The sequence below is a fragment of the Alternaria rosae genome, assembly GCF_020736505.1.
Source record: "Alternaria rosae strain MPI-PUGE-AT-0040 chromosome Unknown BKA58scaffold_1, whole genome shotgun sequence".
In the NCBI taxonomy this organism is placed as follows: Eukaryota; Fungi; Ascomycota; class Dothideomycetes; order Pleosporales; family Pleosporaceae; genus Alternaria; species Alternaria rosae.
In genome coordinates, this window is record NW_025763570.1 from 1,934,900 (window position 1) to 1,953,533 (window position 18,634).

At 52.1% G+C, this 18,634-nt stretch overlaps 7 protein-coding genes across 7 annotated transcripts; 4 read left to right on the forward strand and 3 right to left on the reverse strand.

Annotated features, from left to right (window-relative positions):
- Positions 1 to 830: 830 nt before the first annotated feature.
- On the reverse strand, positions 831 to 2,397 carry BKA58DRAFT_464035 (nucleotide-diphospho-sugar transferase). Its single transcript, XM_046174895.1, has one exon. The coding sequence runs from the start codon at positions 2,206 to 2,208 to the stop codon at positions 949 to 951; it is 1,260 nt and encodes a 419-aa protein (XP_046030904.1). The 5' UTR covers positions 2,209 to 2,397; the 3' UTR covers positions 831 to 948.
- Positions 2,398 to 2,580: 183 nt separating this feature from the next.
- Positions 2,581 to 4,501, reverse strand: BKA58DRAFT_372571 (acyltransferase family-domain-containing protein). The gene has a single exon (XM_046169144.1). It carries the CDS (start codon positions 4,272 to 4,274, stop codon positions 2,772 to 2,774), a length of 1,503 nt encoding a protein of 500 aa, XP_046030905.1. The 5' UTR covers positions 4,275 to 4,501; the 3' UTR covers positions 2,581 to 2,771.
- A 279-nt stretch (positions 4,502 to 4,780) lies between these two features.
- Positions 4,781 to 6,696, forward strand: BKA58DRAFT_372572 (nucleotide-diphospho-sugar transferase). The gene is made up of 2 exons (XM_046169145.1): positions 4,781 to 6,150; positions 6,204 to 6,696. The coding sequence occupies exons 1-2, from the start codon at positions 5,014 to 5,016 to the stop codon at positions 6,300 to 6,302; spliced, it is 1,236 nt and encodes a 411-aa protein (XP_046030906.1). The 5' UTR covers positions 4,781 to 5,013; the 3' UTR covers positions 6,303 to 6,696.
- Positions 6,697 to 8,494: 1,798 nt separating this feature from the next.
- Positions 8,495 to 10,824, forward strand: BKA58DRAFT_11998 (uncharacterized protein). The gene is made up of 2 exons (XM_046164145.1): positions 8,495 to 8,775; positions 8,963 to 10,824. The coding sequence occupies exons 1-2, from the start codon at positions 8,739 to 8,741 to the stop codon at positions 10,516 to 10,518; spliced, it is 1,593 nt and encodes a 530-aa protein (XP_046030907.1). The 5' UTR covers positions 8,495 to 8,738; the 3' UTR covers positions 10,519 to 10,824.
- Position 10,825: 1 nt separating this feature from the next.
- On the forward strand, positions 10,826 to 14,897 carry BKA58DRAFT_12050 (uncharacterized protein). Its single transcript, XM_046164154.1, has 2 exons — positions 10,826 to 12,154; positions 12,219 to 14,897. The coding sequence occupies exons 1-2, from the start codon at positions 11,291 to 11,293 to the stop codon at positions 14,463 to 14,465; spliced, it is 3,111 nt and encodes a 1,036-aa protein (XP_046030908.1). The 5' UTR covers positions 10,826 to 11,290; the 3' UTR covers positions 14,466 to 14,897.
- On the forward strand, positions 14,697 to 15,993 carry BKA58DRAFT_11933 (fumarylacetoacetate hydrolase). Its single transcript, XM_046164122.1, has 3 exons — positions 14,697 to 14,963; positions 15,012 to 15,093; positions 15,142 to 15,993. Exons 1-3 carry the CDS (start codon positions 14,928 to 14,930, stop codon positions 15,924 to 15,926), a joined length of 903 nt encoding a protein of 300 aa, XP_046030909.1. The 5' UTR covers positions 14,697 to 14,927; the 3' UTR covers positions 15,927 to 15,993.
- Positions 15,994 to 16,059: 66 nt separating this feature from the next.
- On the reverse strand, positions 16,060 to 18,361 carry BKA58DRAFT_433803 (fungal-specific transcription factor domain-containing protein; the record flags this gene model as incomplete). The annotated part of the gene is made up of 3 exons (XM_046173220.1): positions 16,060 to 17,855; positions 17,950 to 18,100; positions 18,269 to 18,361. The coding sequence occupies 3 exons, from the start codon at positions 18,359 to 18,361 to the stop codon at positions 16,060 to 16,062; spliced, it is 2,040 nt and encodes a 679-aa protein (XP_046030910.1).
- Positions 18,362 to 18,634: the final 273 nt, after the last annotated feature.

The window sequence follows — 18,634 nt, forward strand, 5'->3', positions numbered from 1 at the left end:
ATAACATCACGTGCCGTGATGCCATAAAATGGCCTGGCCGCCATCGGCATGCGTCATAGATGCGCGAGATCTATCAGCCTGTACACCATGCAAATATACATCGCAGTCGCCAGAAAGTACTCCAGTGGATCACGATTTTTGCTCGAGCTGGTGGGATACTTGAAGTCAGCAAAGGTGATAGCGAACGCTGGTGTGTGGATACTTCCGGCAGAAGTCGGCTATGTCAACGAGGTCGTCCCACTTGATGGGGCTGATCCAGCGTTTCCCCAAGATAGGTATGGTATTCTCCAACTTTTTGTAGTGCAGTGAGAAGTTGATCCAAGCCTGCTGCTTTGGTGTGCAACGTGCTATAGTCGGTGCGAGCGACGAGGCATGGTGTATGAGAATATCGTTGTAGGGGACTTCCATGTCGGCTGTGTCGGTGTGAAGCTGGCGGCATACGTGTTTGAGTTGGTTGAACCCGTGGGGTTGCATAGTCGTGGGTGTTGGGAATTGGGCAAGAGTGATAAACGCCTGGAAGGAGCAGTCAGTGCGAATGAGAAGATGATGTTGCGGAGTTCGGCTGGCATACCTAGTAAAGAGAGTCTTGGATGCGGTACATGCGTCTTTTCAGGGCCCTTTGCAGACTGGCTGGTTTTGGCTTTGGCTTTCTTTATCGCGTAATCTTTGGGAATCTCCGGACCATCATACTCAGAGTACTTTCTTCTGCGTGTGTCCTAAACCATCTTCCCAGCAGGTGTATTGAGAAGTAGGACTTTTAGGGGGGGGGGGGGGGGGGGGGGGGGGAGGGTTGTATATAACTGCACTGGAACGAATTGCAACATCAAGATCAATCCAGAATATCGTAGCATTAACATTTACATTACTCTAGTAGGTATGAGAAAGTCTTGGAAACGAAAGTCCTGATGCACATAATCTAGATGCAATCATAGCAAGGCCCTGAATGCCTCACTTACTCTCAACAATCATGCCATCACTCTTCCTAGCATTCGCAAAGTTTTTACTCTCATAGAACGCAATCATATCCTTCCAGCCTTGTTTCCATTCGTCCTTCATCCACCCATGCTCTGCGATCCAGAGCTTCTCATGCACTACCTTCAACTGACCTTCCTCCCACTCGGTGGGGAAGAAACCTCCCCACTGCCTTTCCAACTTCGTCCCGGGATATGCACCCTCAGGACCAAACTGCCAGTTCAGGAACGCTTGCTCGGCCATCAAACAATTGTAATTGTCGGTCTTTACATAGTTCTGAAGCAGCCGAGCGTGCATGCGTGAGGATGGAGTGAAGACCATTGAACCGACATTAATGTTTGGATGTTTAGCATCGAGGTCTTGCGCGACGCCAGCGAAGATGTAAGGCTCGCACACGGGACCATCCTCTAGGAAGTCGTCGAGATGCAGCTTCTCCGGTATGCATTCCTGTATTGGCGCAAGCTCAAACATCTCGTCCATGTTTGACAGCGGAAAAGCATCAGCGTCCAGAAACAGGATGCGCTCAAATTCCGTCTCTTTCCACATGTTGAGCTTGGCAAAGAGGTCTTTCCATCGATCTTGTACGCCGTCGACGTTGCATTCCCAGTGGAGAGGCGAAAGCTCGCGAACTATCGCGCCAGCTCCTTTGAGCAGCGCGCGTTGCTCGTCGGTGACATATTCGGCTACGAAGACGATGAAGGGGTGTCTTTTACTACGTGTCCGGGAGGACCAGAGGAGTCGGTAGATGAGCGAATGGATAGCGAGGAAATACGGATCCTTCAGCGAAGGATTGCGAGTAGCGAGGAAGGTTGCGTATGCATACCCTCTCGAGCCATCGGGATTATAGTTGCGAGGCTTTTGCTTCAAGTACTTTTGGAGCACTGAAGTAGGGAGCTCGAGTTGGAGTTCGTCTTGGAAGTTATATTTCGTTCCAGGTATGTGTTCCGTGCTAAATGATGGCGAGACCCCGGTGAGGGAAGATTCCGGTTGATGACCTGAAGCGGAATGTGCGTTGGCTAAACTGGACGGCCGAATACCGTCTAGTACGCCCTTCTCTCCGATTGCGGATGCATCGCCATGGATGGAAACAGTGAGCCCGTCAGATGGTAAGATCTCGATTCCGTCGATGTGCCCGTCTCCATGCGCATATGAGAAACCATATCGCTGTTGTGCAACAAGGTATACGGTTCCGAGACAAGCAAGTGTCGCTAGGGTAATGTTGTGTCGCCGTCGCATAATGTGTACGGAAGTACAGTTCAGGTTTCGCGACGGACCTTTAGTCAGGTCTAGATGCAACCTTCGTGAAAAGGAGGGGGGAACTTCACATGCGCGTTTGGTCAAACTGCTAGGGCGCCGAGCCGTGTCGTAGTCCAGCCGACAACGGTGTGCATATCGCCTGAATGGAACAGTGACACTGACGACGACCTGTTGATCCTGATCAAAGTCCCAACATGATTGAGAGCAGGGGTCGAGTTAATCACGCACGGTGATGTCGCCAATTTCGGGCGCTGCCGTCAGCATGATCGACAGCGGGCAGGGACCATCAGTCCATGCCGAGCAAGTACCCCATGGGGCGCCGCTTCGGAGCAAACTCCACTTTGGATCACCAATAAACATTTGCACCGACATGATAATGCATCTTACCCGTTTAGCACCTGCAGTAGCGCCGTGACGGGTTGCCCCTGGCGTGTCAACATCACATGAAGCCGAGCCAAAAGTGTCTAAAGGAGTCCATAGTCGGCCAGCGCATTGCGATGACACAAATGAAGAATTGTGGAGGAGGACTGACTCAATTTCTTCTAACGTACAGAGTAACTGCGCTGGTGTTTTGGAGGAGAAACTTGTGGCTGGATGGTGCATCTGTAAAGCCAATTTGCCAACTTGACGCTGGGCTCATCCACTAGTTTCGTGACAACCTCGGCTGCATAAAGCGTAATGGGAAGGATAATAAGCTGCGATAGCCAAAATGCAGGCTCGAGCCCCATAGGTCCCCCCTTGGGAAGCGGGAACTTGTCGACCCATCCTGGAAGACCGTTCTGGTGGAATGGTCTTGAAAGCCCAACCGCGGCATAAATTCGGTCTCCTATGGTCCAGATGACTAGACCATGAACTAGGTACAGCGCGAATGAGATGCGCGCGAGGTACTGGCAAAACCCGGTTTCGAAGAAGCGCTTCAGCCATGGCAGTCGTGGAATCGACGCCACGGCAAGGAATGCAGCCCAGAAGAGGTAGAACCATTTGGCGTCGAAGACAGCTTGAGGCTTGAGATGCGACAGCCAGATCCATCCAGGAGACTTCGAGATGAGTACTGTGCGATCGATATCGGGTGCATCGAATGCTGGTACACCGCCGAGGTAAAGTGCGGCGATGAATAAGTGGAAGAAGATGAGCTCCTTGAACCCAGCCAGCGCACTGAGAAATTGTGGAAGCTGGTCTTGCTCGGTCAGCAGGTCAAGGTCGCAGAGCAACATTCCAGATATGAATAATGCTCCGTAGAAGCCATCTACCACATAAAGGAAGTAGATGGCCAAAGCCACCTGGCACGTGAGGCGAGCATTGCGTGTGCATCGGGAAAGAGCGGAGAGCGCTGTGTAGACAATGATGGATCCTTTGAATTCGATCGGTATTGACCAGGTATGCGGGTGGTATGGCTCCGTAAATTCGTAGATGTTTGTCGAGAAGACGAAGCTGTAGTTCTTGAATGTTCGATACCAGGTGACAACATCGTCTTGAAACGTAGATTCCGTATCGCGCATATCGAGCGCGATTCCACTCCAATGGCGGAACGACATCCACGCAAAGGTGACGACGATAATGGGAAGATATAGTCGAAGCCAGCGGCGGAAGAGAGCGGAGCCGACGGTGTTTGACGCACTTGAGATCTGACCCCCATGAATTTGTTGTAGGCTTTTGAGCGAAAGGACATATCCTGAGATGACGAAAAAGATAGCCACTGCGAAGTGACCACCAGAGAATATGAGTCGAAAGAATGGAAACGCTGCTGAATAGTATTTTCCATCGTAGCCAAATGAGGTTTCGAATGCTTGATTGCCCTTGCCGCCATGAGCCCAGAGTTGATTATGGTGCAGGTACACCAAAAACGCCGCAAAACCCCTCAGGCCGTCCAGCCATGCTGTTGGTCTGGCAGGCTTGCTCTTCGTGATTGAGCGTAAGCTCAAAAACTCAGGACGCACTGCGTTGAGACTCAATTTTGTTGTTCGTACTGGTTTCCATATTGTCGGCGAGAGTTTGACCTCTTCAAGGCAGCCTTTGTCGAGCAAGCCCTGGTGTGTGGCTGGCATAACTGAATCCGAAGCGGTAGCAGAAGTGATGTCGACTGTGGTTTGATTCGAATGCAAAGATCAATATCTAAGAATCCCGCAAACGCTTGTTACAGGAGCGAATGGTGCGGGTGTCGCGCAAGGCTAGAGAGCGCGTAGCTTTCTGACGGGAGCTATGCCTTTAGCTTACCTCAACCGAGGCAGCATGTGTGGTTCTCAACGGTAAGTTTAATAAAGCGATCGTCCAGGTCGAGCCGATCATGCAAGCGGGGAATGACGAACTTGGCATCATACTCCAGAAGGATCCGAGGCTGCACGGCCGTGAACTTCAACAGCCCACGAATCAAGACAGTTTGATAGGATAGACAATACAGTTGGGCCGTTCCTGATGAGAGACGCTCAGTGCGGGGCTTCAGTGGGGATACTACCGTTTGTGTCGACGCCTCCGACCAGCTTGCAAGGATCACGTAGAGAAGCTTTAGCCTAGGCGTCTTGACCCAACATCGCCGCCGCAACGATGCAGGCGGCTCCTTAGCCATGCGATGCATGTGCGCTATTGGAATCCCGTCACGAGGCTGATTCTGCATTCAACAGTTGTACCGATGTACCGAGGAAGAGAGCTGCGCGGGGATTGGTGGGCGCAAGGGCCGAATTGAAAACGACAGGAGGGTCTTGGGAAAGATAGTCATTGAGCTAATCTCTCAAAGACTCAGGATGGCTGGGTGGATATAGTCGCCTGCTTTTTTGTAATAACCACAGCATGCGCACGCGACCCAGGGCACCTCCACCCAAGCTTCACCTCAATATCGCAATGGCTCCCCATTCCCCAATTGCAGCGCACTTTTCGGGCAAGCTCACAAGTCAAGTGCGAAGGGTCCTACCTGCATATCTTGCCCTGCTTTTTATCTTCCTGTTCTTCGCCAACACACACTTCTTTACTACACCCATTCGGGCTGCCAACAATTACAGGCGCGAGCTCAGATACCAACAGCCTCTGCAGCTAAAAAGTGATGTGATTCCGAGGAAGATTTGGCAGACATGGAAGGTTGGCCCTCTAGGCTTCGAGAAGCGCGATTCGGATTCAGCGAAGACCTGGCCAGCAAAGAATCCCAGGTATCGGTACGAGGTTTTGACCGACGATAACGCGAACGATTACCTCGAATTCCACTATGGCGCTCACGGTATCAACAGACCAGATCTTGTCAACCTTTACCGAGAGCTCAACATAACGATCATCAAGGCTGACTTGCTTCGTTATCTCGTCATGTATGCCGAGGGTGGTGTGTATGCCGACATAGACGTGGAATGTCTCCGTCCTATTGATCGGTTCATACCCGAGCGTTACATCGAGGAGGAGGTCGACATGATAATCGGTGTCGAGATTGACGAGCCAACGTTCGCCGAGCACCCCATCCTCGGTGGCAAGTGCAAGTCCTTTTGTCAGTGGACATTCGCCGCCAAGCCCAGACTCCCAGTCATGATGAGGCTCATGGAGAACATACAATCGTGGCTGCATGAGCTGTCGCATCAGAAAGAAGTCGAGATATCGCAGTTACAGCTAGACTTCGACGAGGTCATTAGTGGGACGGGTCCCTCAGCGTTCACGAAGGCCGTACTGGAGCAGATGACTGCACAGAATCAAGGCAAGCCGGTTACCTGGGACCTCTTCCACAATCTCGCTGAGTCGAGGCTCGTCAATGGCATCCTGGTGTTGAATGTGGAAGCTTTCGCAGCCGGCCAAGGTCACTCGGACTCTGGTAACCATGACTCAAGGGGGGCTTTGGTAAAGCATCACTACCATGCTTCGGGATGGCCGACACTTCACCCGCGCCGCAATCACCCCATGTACGGTGAAGTAGAGCAATGTAACTGGAAGCCTGAATGTGTAGCAGAATGGGTAAGTCTGGCAGCGGCCCACTCTATACATGCAACTTAACTGACATCGTATAGGATAAGAACGTTGCTGAATGGGATACGCTGCCTAAAGAAGAGCAGGATAAGCGCATCGCCAGCAAACCGGCACCGCCTGGTGGCATCAAGCCTCACTAGAATTGAGCCTCTTGTATATATATATATGGGCGAAAGGTGTCCAAAACCGAGTACATCGGGGTCTACAGTGCTTCTGCATCGGGTCGGCGCGTGCGGGATGGGGCGGAGGTGTCGGGTGCTGCCCATCGCGTCGTTAGCTCGTGGCAGGGCGGGGAGTCGTATCGAGCCCTGGGAGTCCATGCGTAGCGCCACGCAGTCTCGTAATCAACGGCCGCTATAGCTGCGGGTGCGGTTGGTGGTAGCTGGGAGGCATGGTGATGGAGAAGTAGTGGAGCTCGCGTCTACGGACGATCAAACAGATATTGGGGCGTGACGTCATCGACGCGTCTGCCGACCACACGAATAATGTAATGCCATACGAACACGACTCAACAAGTAATTGCTCCTTGCTACGTCTTGATTCATTCGAACCTCTTTCTCGCCCTTGATCTGGTCTCCGAATATTCGTGTTGTGAGAACTGGGTTGATAGTTAGTCGTCACGCAGGCCATGATTGATGAGACAAACCTCCGCGCCATCCCAAAACCCATGTGAGATGTCTCTTTTCCGATCGCTCATGCTAAATCTTTAAGGTATCATCACTATACGTGGATTGCCCCGGATTTTTGCTGTTACTTGTGCGATGGTATCTGTCTTGCTAACATCATTGAAACCTAATGCATTGTTGATGAGTACCATTCTACGACACATTTGGGATCCGTCCCCATGCCCAACAACTAAGTGTCTGCTCGACGTTCAACATAGAGGCTACGTTCTCAACGGCGCACAGGTACGCCTTTCCAACAGCGGTACCAGCTAGTGGCTTGACCTCAACATTCGCGGCCTCGATGCTAGAATATAGGTCCAGATTTGGGACCCGGGGCATTGAGTAACACTGTCTAGACCGTGCTAACTCGACATTCCAATCAATTCGGACATCTAACATCTCCATCCGGCTCCCACATCGAGAAGATCTTCGATTTGCACACCCAAATGTGTGTCTCGCCAGCGCATTGTTGTACCATGAAGGGACTTGCTTAGGCTGTACCCGATGTTTTCGAGAAAGACGCCGTGAGAGGTGGATGAATCTGAGAGGTCTTCTCCCATTCCGACCGAGCGTGATTTAAGCCCCTCAATGACTGAAATACAGTATGTTTAAGCCTCGAGCATATCTAAAAAAAAAAGAAAAAAAAAAGAAGAAGAAAAAAAAGAAGAAAAAGAACATGAAGTTATTAAATAGGCACCATTCTCGCGCAAACATGGAAAATGGCAAGATCACTGGAGGACAAGATCCGCTTGTCTTCCACTCGAGACTTACAGCTGGATTGCCTTGCTTACATTGCGAACGCAGCACTGAGAGACCTGTTTCATTTATCTTTCCCGCGACTGCCCATGTGGATAGCTGTTCGGGCCACGGTACTATAGACTATACCATTCATTCACAATGCCCATACAATGTGTTAACCGCATCAATGTATTCAACATCGATACTGGCAGCTATCAGGAACATCCAGAGTTCTTTTCTACACTCCCGTGTCACATTGGCACATCTTCCTTGGCAGCGCAGATGTCGCGACAATCTTCGCAAAAATGGGAAATGCACCCGCAAACCGAAACAAATTTGACGAACGTCAGTACGCAGCAAAACCTCGTACCAGTGCTAAAGATAGGACCCCACACCAGTACGTTCAATCACATAGATGAAGAGGATGAGGATGGGAACCATTGCGATGACCGCATCAAGAGAGGTGGCTTGACTCGACCTCACACTGGGTCCTCAGCGGGCGTTGGAGACGAAGACGGTGTTGTGAGATGGTACTTCTGCCTTCATCAGAAGATAAGGTCGAGAAGGAAGGCGCCCGCACGTCAAGCGCGCGCATGATGACGTAAGTCACGTGATGCTCATCTAGCATAGTGTAGACTACATAGATACTAAACCCCCCAAACCCCACAAGTGGACTACTCTGCATCCTACAATCTGAGAATCATGAGAATCATGAGAATAAGTGACGCGAATCTTACCTTTTCTAACGCGAATGTCCTGTCAGGTCCACACATACTGCGCAGGTGAGTTCCAAACTGTGCACGGGCAATGACGTCCCCATCGCGAATGCCCACCCGATCTTGGATGGCTGCCAATCTACCCACTTCCCTTCCCACTCCTCATCTCCTTCTACTTGTTTTCGTCAAATCACGTCAGGAATCCGCCATCATGTTTCGTAGCCGTTCGTAACAGCCATGCGGCGGCGGGGTAACTCAGTTTTAGCTGGGTGCAACCCGCCCGCGTGGTGGCTTAGCGCGAAGATGGGACGCCGCACTGCCGTTCCCTCACTCTCGTGACAGCTTGCGCCGCTAATGCACTTCTCTCTTCCCGCGACTGCGTTGCAATCTATCGATAGCGATTGAGGTTGAACTTTGCTGGACAGTTTGCGACGCCATCCAAATACGAGAAGACGCTATGGACCATGTCACTGCATCCCTCGAACTCCTTCATCGTACGTGTCACCGTCAACAGCCGCTTGAAACCCTCGATGAGAGATCTATCATGTTCCAAGCCTCATGCACTTCACGACATTGTGCAAGAATTGGCTGAACTAAAAAGGTCATGACTCATCGTTTGTCTGCTCTCAAACGAAACAAAAGACAATGGGATTCAAGTTCACGATGCTAATGCTGCTATAGTCATCTGCGCAACTTTGATCTTCATCCGCGACGTCACAAGAGACACAGGCGGCGTTACGAATACGACAAACTTCTTGAACGAGACGCTCGTGTTCTTGGACGTGTTTTCGAATGTCTGCTTCAGCGACTTGACCGGAGTCCTACGCGACAGCCGTGTGCATCATACCCTGACAAGTGATGTAGAGTACTCTCTTTATTCGCTCAACAAGTCGTTAGCCGCGCACCGGGAAGCGTGGAGGTACATCGGCAAGAGTCCTATTCCTGGTGCGGGCCAAAGAAGCATTGAAGATCTGAAGCGTGGTCGCGCCGCGTCACTAGATGTACAGAATGAAAAGAAGAGCTGGAGAGACGAGATGAAAGAACGATCGCAACTCTGGCGAGAGAAGGCCCGGCCGGGACTATACAAGGCCTTATTTGGAAAAGAGGAGATGGTCACGCTTACCCTGAACTGCCTGCAATGGACGCATCGGCTTCGGCAAACTTTGGAAATTGTCTTCCTTGGCACCGGACCTCCGGACACAGGATTCGGTAATTCCAGGCAGGCTGTTATTCTTGGTGTGGCAGAGCAACTGGAACGCCAGCATCGAGCTGGTGCAGAGCCTTCGGGCGATTATAACGCGCTCGTCGGCGCGCTCAGAGAAACGATCAGCACTGGAGAGCCATTGCACGGCCTTGTCAAGACGATATACGATGATGGCGGAGATGAGGTCGACGTTCTTGTTGAGACGCGATCAGACGACGAGACGCCTGCTGAGTACATGTGTCACTTGACGTGGTTACTACAGGCCCCTCATCAGACCGACGTATCCGTCAAGAGCGATGCTCAGGACGGCTACCAGCTGCATACATTGAGCTGTATGGGTTTTATCGATGATCCACTCAACAAACGGAGCTTGATCGTCTACCGCGCGCCGCAAAGCCATCCTTGGGCATCAAACCCACCGTCTTTGTATGACCTGATCTCGAAGGGCCCGACCGCGAGACCATCCATTGGAAGTCGCTTCCTCATCGCAAGAGCGCTGACGAGCACACTGCTCGAGTCGCACGCGTCCGGTTGGGTCCATGGGAATGTACAGTCGCGCAGTATAGCAATGCTGCCAAGATCATTCAACGATCTTGAATTATCTCCCTTCTTCGTTGGCTGGGGTGTCCTGCAACCGCTCGAGGCTACGCACTTCCCGTTAGAGCCGAATCTGTATCGCCATCACGATCGTTTTGGCCGGCCATCTTCTGAGTATTCCAACGAGCATGAGATCTATTCACTGGGTGTAGTTCTGCTAGAGCTTGGGCTTTGGCGGACGATGGCGAAAGTGTTCGCCCGCCGCATAGAAAAGTTTCCCATCTTTGGCATAGTACAGCAACAGGATCTCTTCAACCGTGTACACAATGCGACACTGGATTGGGCCAATAGTACGGAGATCGAGAGAGAGATGGGGAAATCATATGCACAAGTCGTGTTGAAGTGTCTTACTTGGCACTACGAGGATCCAGTCGAAGGCATGATTGAGTTCCGAAAACAGGTCGTCGACGTGTTGACTACCGGATGCGGGCTTTAGTCGATGCATTGCTTATAGACAGCGTGTTTCAGTCTAATTGCGGTAAATACCAATTTCGAGAACAATCAGAGACCAGCGACTAAGGATAAGGAGTGGTCGCGCGAATGAAGCAATGTCGACAGTGGAAAAAGTCCCACGCCAAACATCAAATACAAGCACATACAAACAGCAACGAGTATGTCGATACACAAACCTTCTTGGCGGGAAAAGCTATGTTTCGATCAATATATGTTGGCTCTACTACCTCACATCAGCCGTTGGTTCGGCCCATTCTTTTCGTCATTATATACAATATAACAGTATACGGCAGGTTAAGCTTTCGACTCACTTATCATTTACGATGCTTCGAGGTCCCTCAAGCGGTCTCCGTGCCAAGTGAGCTGCCTGTATCACTTTGCAGGGAAAGTTGTGACCTGCACACGGCCAGCGTCCGTCATTGCAGCCTTCCCAGAACCGCTATGACGTTGTGGAAATTATGTCAACGCACCACGGACCCGTTCAGAAGATGCACGTGAGCGCATATACATAGAAGGTACTGCGTCCATTGCTAAATAGTCCGTCTCTCGATACACTCAAGCACCTTGGCCACCCCCCACCCTTACACCCACTAGCGCTCTCCAAGTCTTGGTTTCACCGGCCGTACCGCGCGACTACCGCTCTCCTCGCATACTGCCCCGCCCTCACATCCTATAATAAGCGCTTAGAAGACTGCGCCGACCCAACGAACTCTGCCCGAATCCCGCAACCCCAAGCCCAAGCTCAGACCATCGCAATGTCCAACTTGAACGAGGAATACAGTCCGGAAGACATGGCTTTGGTCGCGGCCGACTTCCAGAAGATGGAAGACGGACAGCTAAATCATGCTCTTGAAGCGAGTCGAGTTACCGCAGGATGGAGAGGGCCGCGGCGTTCTACGAGTACCAGGGCCGAGGTACAGTCCGAGGACGAGGACGAGGACGAGGAGACTCTTGTCGCGCTTGACGTCAGCAGGGTTGAAGCAGAAGAGGCGGATCGAAGACGTAATGCAGACACAGAGGCGGACGAACAAAGGCTCCTCGAAGCTCAAAGGCAGTCGGAGCGTGAAGCACTGGCCGCCCATCAAGAACGCGAGGCTACTCTTGTTGCGCTTTCCATCAGCCAGGTAGAGGCAGAAGAGGCGGACCGACAACGGCTTCTTGAAGTTAAAAGGCAGTCTGAGCGTGAAGCACTGGCTGCCTGTCAAGAACGCGAGGCTACCCGGAAAGCTGGGCTACAGTCTCTGAAGGATGAACGTGCTCGGGCTCAAGCTGCGCGATTACGTCAAGAGACCTTGGATCAGGCCATCGTCGAGAGCAGGTTGGCAGCCGAGACTGAGCAGCAGCGACAAGAACAACAGTCTGCGCGCCTTCAGGAGACATACGCTCTGAGCGGCTTGAGTGAGGACGAGCAGCTGCAGATGGCGATGAGCCAGAGTCAAAAGGAAGAGCATTCTCGTGAAGTTGCACATGTCGCGCAGCTTCGAGAGACTATGCTGCGCTGGGTGAACAAGAACGGACAGACTCCTGCACCATCGGGCGAACCGTCGGCAACCCAGCACCCAGAAGACCGTCCAGTACTGGGAGCCATAGCGTCCTATCCTCCGGGTCCAGTCACTGAGGTAAATTCTGGCTGTAAGAACTGCATGTGAGATATACACTGACTTCGCACGTCTACCTCTGCAGCAGGAACAAAGGAGCATGGCCGATACTCAGGAGGTCATTAACAATCCGAACGTACTCTATCGGCCTTTAACATCGATCTCGGGGACGTCTGCATCGCGACCAGCAAGTCTTCGATCAGTGGCAGACGCCCAAGCTCGAGATCCTAATCTTGTCACCGCCACGACCTCCGATAGAAGCAGAGCGTCCATCCGATCAGTTTCCTCAGGCCGTTCACCGTCGTACCATACAATAGAGGAGAACCCTGCGCTGAGAGTGGAGTCTTCCGAAGTGCCCCATGATATCCCAAACGAACCGCAAACTATCGAAGATCAGCCCGTGTATCCTGGCGCTTACCCTCCGTCTCGTTCTCAGTCAGGTTCGTCGGTACGTAGTACAGTGGGACATTCAAGGCCGATCGTCGGGACCCCTCTCCTACCAGGTGCCTACCCCCCCTCATACGCGAGCAGTAGAGCACCTCGTAGCGAGGCGGGAACATCATGTGTGACGCCTATGCAAGGAAGTGTTATAGTACCACAACCGCTGGGTAACAGCCTATCAAGCATTACCTCTTCGATAGCATCCAGTCAGGGCCGAAATGCGGGAAGCCATTACTCATGGAGTGCGAATGCGCCCGTGCGAAGCGAACAGTTATCTGGCGCATGGCCGCTATCGTCGCAAGCAAGTCGTGTCCCGAGTCGGCTGAATACGGTATCATCCGGAGGGACATTCTTCACAGCCCAGGAGACGCAGCCACTCCAGCGCCAAACAAGCCCACCGTCTGCTATCTCCGACCTCTGGAATCATCGGGCTCGAGATAGTCATCAGCATGAAGGGCCAGGACCTCGACTATTCACACCGGTTTCGGCGTCTTCACGCCCAAGCGAAACTCCATCTGCCGTTCGACCGCCATCGTCTCGAACATCTCAGGGGAGTGTTGTGCGTAAGCCGGTTGCTCAATCTCAACCCTCTAATTCTGCTACGATTGAGCAGCCAGCGCTAGCAACGGCTGCCAATACTGTAAGGTCGATGGACGTGATCCCGTCGGGCTTGGAACGGGGGCCACCAGCGTGCCACTTTCATGCTCCGGTAAATTTCACCATCTATAACATCACCGAAGAGCCCAAGTCATCCCAGAATCTATTAAAGCAGTTACTCAACAAGAGCACGCATGCTACCAAGGGTATGAAAGTTTTCGAGCAGAAAGGGGCAGAACTCTACCTGAACAGTGTAGCTGAAGCGACAAGCAACCTTTGGAGGAACAAGAGGAATATATTTCCTGTCAGGTCTTGTAAATCGGCTGCAAATGCTGTGGTGAACGAAGCGAGGGAAATTGACCGTTTTCCTGTTTCCCAGACTCATGACGACATGGGCAGTATTGCCAGTCCTTTTCAGGCGAGACAAGAGCTGCAGCTCATGAACCCTGATCCACCAAGCTCAGAATTGGGCACGCCTAAGACGAGAAGGCCGCTACAATCAGAAATGCCCACACGACAGAGTGATGAGCTCGCTACGCCTCGGCCATCTACGTTACAGCGGTCAGTGACGTCACCTCCTCTCACAGCGACAATACAGTCGAGGTCAATGTCGCTGGATCAATCGACTGCATCCCAGATTTCGGACGTGAACGGAAATGCCGTGACTCCGCCTAGCGTCTGTCAATCGAGAGTGAGAAGCTCGATGGACAAGGATAGTTTCCGATGCGCTTCCGAACTGCGCCCCCAGCCGCTGGATATCCGCAAGCAGCCTCCGCCTATGCCACCAAAGCCTCTGGGGCTGACCAGTTCTTCTGCATGTGCAGCGCCATCGCCACTACTACCGCCTCCTCGGAACCGGAATCCGATGACGAGGCGTATAGCTAGCGAACAAAAGGAACAGTCTGGGTGGTTACAGCAACTAGTGCTGTTTCCGATCATGAATCCGACCCAAGAGCCGACGATTGGCTCACCCGATTCCATGACGGTCACAGCACCAACACCTCGGCGGATCAACGTCGATTTGAACCGACGCAGTCAATTTGAGCCAATTGACACGAGCTTGGCGAACGTGCCTCCTGGTGAACGTCACATCAATGAGTTCAACTCGCGATCGATGATGGATATTGGCATGATGAGTCAACTAGGCAATCCTGCAATAATGGATCCATTGCTTGGACAGTACGAGCAGACCTATACCCGCCCACCGCACGTGCAGCAGGAAAGGCTGAACTCGGACGCTAGGGCCAAAAAGAAAGAGAAGGACATCCAGAAGGCTTTACGGAAGCAGTGTTGAAGGTTGAAAAGTCATAGAGGAGTGAAGCTTGGAGTAGAGAAAGAGCCCTCATTCGGCTATATCAGCGTCGTTTCAGCAAGCATCGCAAACAATTGTATATTAATTTTCGTCTCTGGAGCCGTTGCAGTGATGTTATCGCATGGCCGTTCTGTTATGGCAGGACCCAATAGGCTTGGAGGTCTACGGCTGCCCGCTTCGTCGGCTTTTCAACCAGGAACAAACACCTCCGATAACGTTACCCGACATCGCGCGTATGAGTGGTGGGGTAGTGACCCGCCAGGGCAGGGGTGTCGGCCTCTCCAATAATTCCCGATCGATAAGCAAGGGACATGCACGCCGTGGCAATAAAAGTAACTCTGGGTCTGTGAATTCGGTAAAGATAACTATCCAAGGATTAGGCCCAATATTGATCGTTGAACGCGTTTTTGGAGACTCGTCGACACCTGTACGAAGATTGAAATAATGGGTTCCATGGATATTGCAGGTGGTATGAAGACGGTAGTGGACCAAAGTGCATAGCCAAAGAGTTCTGCTAACATTGGGTAGAGTTGGAGTCGTTTAGTGCGGTTTGTCGCAACCGAGGACGGTGCTGAGCACATCGGCGAGCCCATTGATGCTGAGCTAGATGGTACATCGACTCTCTCCTTCAATACCCGCCATTGCTAACACATTGTAGTCGGTGTAGCCCTTGCCTTAGGATCAGAAGTCAAAGCCCACGTTTTCACCGGGTCGTCGGTACTCTCTGTGGATACCCAACCAACGCTAGTGACCTACACGATATCCAAACTACTACCACCACTTTCAAAAGCCGAAGTCGGCACGATTCGCTGCATAGGCCTGAATTACCGGAAACATGCGAAAGAGATGAACTTGGACCTTCCAGACCACCCGACTCTCTTCTTTAAGCCTTCAACATGCCTAGGGGCGCCGAATGCGCCTTTGGTCATTCCACATCAGGCGACAGATGGGCAGGCCGACTACGAAGCCGAGCTCGCAGTTGTCATCGGGAAGCCGGCCAGAAATGTGAGCAAAGAAGATGCAATGGAGTACGTGCTGGGCTACACATGCTCGAATGATGTAACGGCGCGAGTCCACCAGTTCAACGGCGCGCAATGGGGGTTCGGCAAGGGCTTCGATGGCTTCGCGCCACTAGGGCCATGTCTGGTATCCGCGTCTTCGATACCAAACCCAGGCGAAATTGAGCTGAAGACTGTACTCAATGGGGAAACGATGCAATGCTCGTTGGCGAACGATATGATCTTCAGTATACCGGAGATAGTCGCATATTTAAGCCAAGGAACGACGCTGGAGCCAGGCACCGTGATCATGACGGGTACGCCGCATGGCATTGGTGTGAGTAAGGTGCCGAAGGTGTGGCTCAAGCCAGGAGATGATCTAAGGATCGTGATGAGCCATGGTATGGGAAGTCTGGTGACACCAGTAGCGTATGAGGAAGCTTAGAGTATATACCGATATCGAGGCTATATGGCGCATAAGTGGGACAGTAATAACGTCTTTCCGGAGAGCGACGACATATCCCATAACTATGATTGCGCAGTTGGCGGAGACGGCAATATCTACAGAGCGCAATGCGCTATTGGAACCCGAATAGCATCTGCTCTTGTGTGATATTGTCCAGTACACTCTCCCAGTGTTGTAGATCGGTTGGCTCGAACAAGGTGGTGAAAGATGGGTCACCCCATGGAGGAGCATGCCATTGGAAGGGCCCACCTGCACCTATCGCTGGCAGATCAGGCACCGTTACCGAGCTTTCTTCCGTATATGGTGACGTTAGATCGATGGTATTGGCACTGTGGACGGTAGAGGGCGCATCGTCTGCTGTGTTAGGACGTGTGTCACTACGACTAGCACGAAACTGATTCGCTTTCTTGATGCAGAGCTCAATGATTTTGACCTCAGCTAACGCGAACTCATTGAGCCAGATATCAGCTCTTTGCATCTCACAATACGCGGAGAGATCTTCCAGTATCGCGCGACACTTGGGCGAGTGTGGATCTTTAACAGCGATTATGCCAAGTACCAACGCACTGTTGAAGAGGTGGTGTGGACCCAAAGTCCACTTCAGACGGTCTTTCAACGGCTGTTGGAAGTAATCGATGCGCATGGCAAGGTCAGCGCACGCTGATGATATACATGCATCGTGACTATATCTAAAGCGATTCGTGATACTTTGGCGCAGCAAGTACGGTCGATGAAGCGTGACGCGGGCGAAGTGGTACATGGAGTGGAGATGCAAGCGGTTCCAATAAAGGAAGGGGTGCATTTCATCCATAGATGTATCTGAGGTTTTCAGATGATAGTATTCTGGTAACCTGGCCTCCCATTCGATAATCTCATGATCTAGCGAAATGACGGTGTCGTACGAAACGGTGAAGAGGCCAAAGCAACGCTCTTGGATGCTGCCGATGACCTTTGCCAAGTCGTGCGCGAGAAAGTTGTAGACGCTTAGAGTAGGCTCGGACATGGGCAGCTCTGGAATGGCGGATGTGTCCTCGTCCAGTTGGTCGTCCAACCAGACGTTGGTGGCTCTTTTGACGAGACATTGCTGGTCAACTATGGCGAAGGGACGGCCGATAGCAAGCGCAATAGTCTTATCCAAGGTGTAAAGATGGCTCCACAGGCGTCTTCGGGTTTCGGTCTCCTTACGCGAGAGACGCCAACGTTCGCCGTCGATATGCATACCCTGTGCTTGAGCCATACGCATAGCGAAACTGGTCGTAAGCCAAGCCTCCGGTACTCTTCGCAAATGGATCAGATAACGTGTGACCAGAAGACCGGCACGGACAAGATCTGTCGACTCTCCGTAGAATGTTGGCGCAATGACTATAGCGCGTCTTGCTGCCCAGTAGAAGCGTAGTGATGTCTCTTGAAGATCACGTTGCACTTCGCCATTCTTTGGATGGGGGCAGTCGAGGAAGACACCGTACGCAAGCACAATGAACAACAATGCCAGCCACCTGAGATCGATAGATGCATAGTCATCGAAGCCGAATTTACGCTCCCAGAACTCGTCATACTTCAATTTGAAAGACTGCGGATGAATGGCGTCTATGGTCCAGTTCAGCTCGTCAAGGAAGACATGTACGAGGCGATCGACACTGGCTTTGTTGCGTGGCAGCAAACCCAGCAGATCCCAGATCTGCGAGAAAGGGCCTCCAACATCGCGGAAGGATTGCGCTGAGGCAGCAGAATGTCGTATGCCGGAAGATAGATCCGGTGCGGGCTCTTCGATGATTTTTGCGGCAGCTTGAGGTCCGAAATATGACGAGCCGAAGAAGGATGGCGCATCTCGACTGCGGAAGAGATTACCGACTTGTGCGTCTCTGGGTTCAGGTGAGTTTCTAGCACGTATGGAAGTGGTCCGTGTGTCTTCGCAGTGACATTAGCAACGATCTGGGCAACGAGCGTGTCGAAAAGCCTCTCGCAATTTGCTGTGTGAAGCCCGTCGCCTATACGAACGTACCTGCAGGATTCTCTGAGGATACATCATTATCTAGAGGGATACCGGCGACCTGTGAGTTTTGCCGGCGACGAGCTTCAGCCTCGTCGCTGTACGTGCAGCTCGAGGCAACATCGCGTCTGCTGCAGTTGAAGCATGGCAGCTCTCCGTCGCACTGCTTATATCATCAGCTACCTATCCGCTGCATCGAGAATTGCTCGTAGAATGATTCCAGTCCTTTACAACAGAAGCGCTGCGAAGATGCCCGGGTTGGACTGTTGTCATCCATCACGCGTTATCGCGCGCGGCGAAGGCTCGGAGCGACTGCTTACGTCATACGCACCTTCTGCTTGCGCCGATGACACGCGACGCAACTCTTCGCTTGCCGACCTCTCTTCCTCTTCTTCGTCGACGGACCTTGATCGCCTCTCTCCATGTTTCCCTCGTATCGCGACTCCATCATGCTGATGATTCCCGATAACGCTGGACATTTAGCCGATAGCATCTCCATCGGACGCCTGCCAATGTTTTTAGCGCATCCTCCATGCGTATCATGCCCACTTTAGCAGGGCTCGCTATCTCCCCGCGTCGGACAATTCCATAGGCACCGATCGGCAATAATGTCATCCCAGGTCAAGATGAACGGTATAAGGTATATGTCGTGGCAGACGAGTATGTGTTGGACTGCAAGCCCATATCATGAGCTTTC

Excerpts from the sequence above, each read along its gene's own strand:
- BKA58DRAFT_464035 (XM_046174895.1), bottom strand. The coding sequence starts at position 2,208 with ATGCGACGGCGACACAACATTACCCTAGCGACACTTGCTTGTCTCGGA.
- BKA58DRAFT_372571 (XM_046169144.1), bottom strand. The coding sequence starts at position 4,274 with ATGCCAGCCACACACCAGGGCTTGCTCGACAAAGGCTGCCTTGAAGAG.
- BKA58DRAFT_372572 (XM_046169145.1), top strand. The coding sequence starts at position 5,014 with ATGCGCACGCGACCCAGGGCACCTCCACCCAAGCTTCACCTCAATATC. Across the intron at positions 6,151-6,203 it reads CTGAATGTGTAGCAGAATGG|GATAAGAACGTTGCTGAATG; the intron begins GTAAGTCTGGCA and ends GACATCGTATAG.
- BKA58DRAFT_11998 (XM_046164145.1), top strand. The coding sequence starts at position 8,739 with ATGGACCATGTCACTGCATCCCTCGAACTCCTTCATC. Across the intron at positions 8,776-8,962 it reads ATCCCTCGAACTCCTTCATC|TCATCTGCGCAACTTTGATC; the intron begins GTACGTGTCACC and ends ATGCTGCTATAG.
- BKA58DRAFT_12050 (XM_046164154.1), top strand. The coding sequence starts at position 11,291 with ATGTCCAACTTGAACGAGGAATACAGTCCGGAAGACATGGCTTTGGTC. Across the intron at positions 12,155-12,218 it reads CTCCGGGTCCAGTCACTGAG|CAGGAACAAAGGAGCATGGC; the intron begins GTAAATTCTGGC and ends CTACCTCTGCAG.
- BKA58DRAFT_11933 (XM_046164122.1), top strand. The coding sequence starts at position 14,928 with ATGGGTTCCATGGATATTGCAGGTGGTATGAAGACG. Across the intron at positions 14,964-15,011 it reads TTGCAGGTGGTATGAAGACG|AGTTGGAGTCGTTTAGTGCG; the intron begins GTAGTGGACCAA and ends AACATTGGGTAG. Across the intron at positions 15,094-15,141 it reads CATTGATGCTGAGCTAGATG|TCGGTGTAGCCCTTGCCTTA; the intron begins GTACATCGACTC and ends AACACATTGTAG.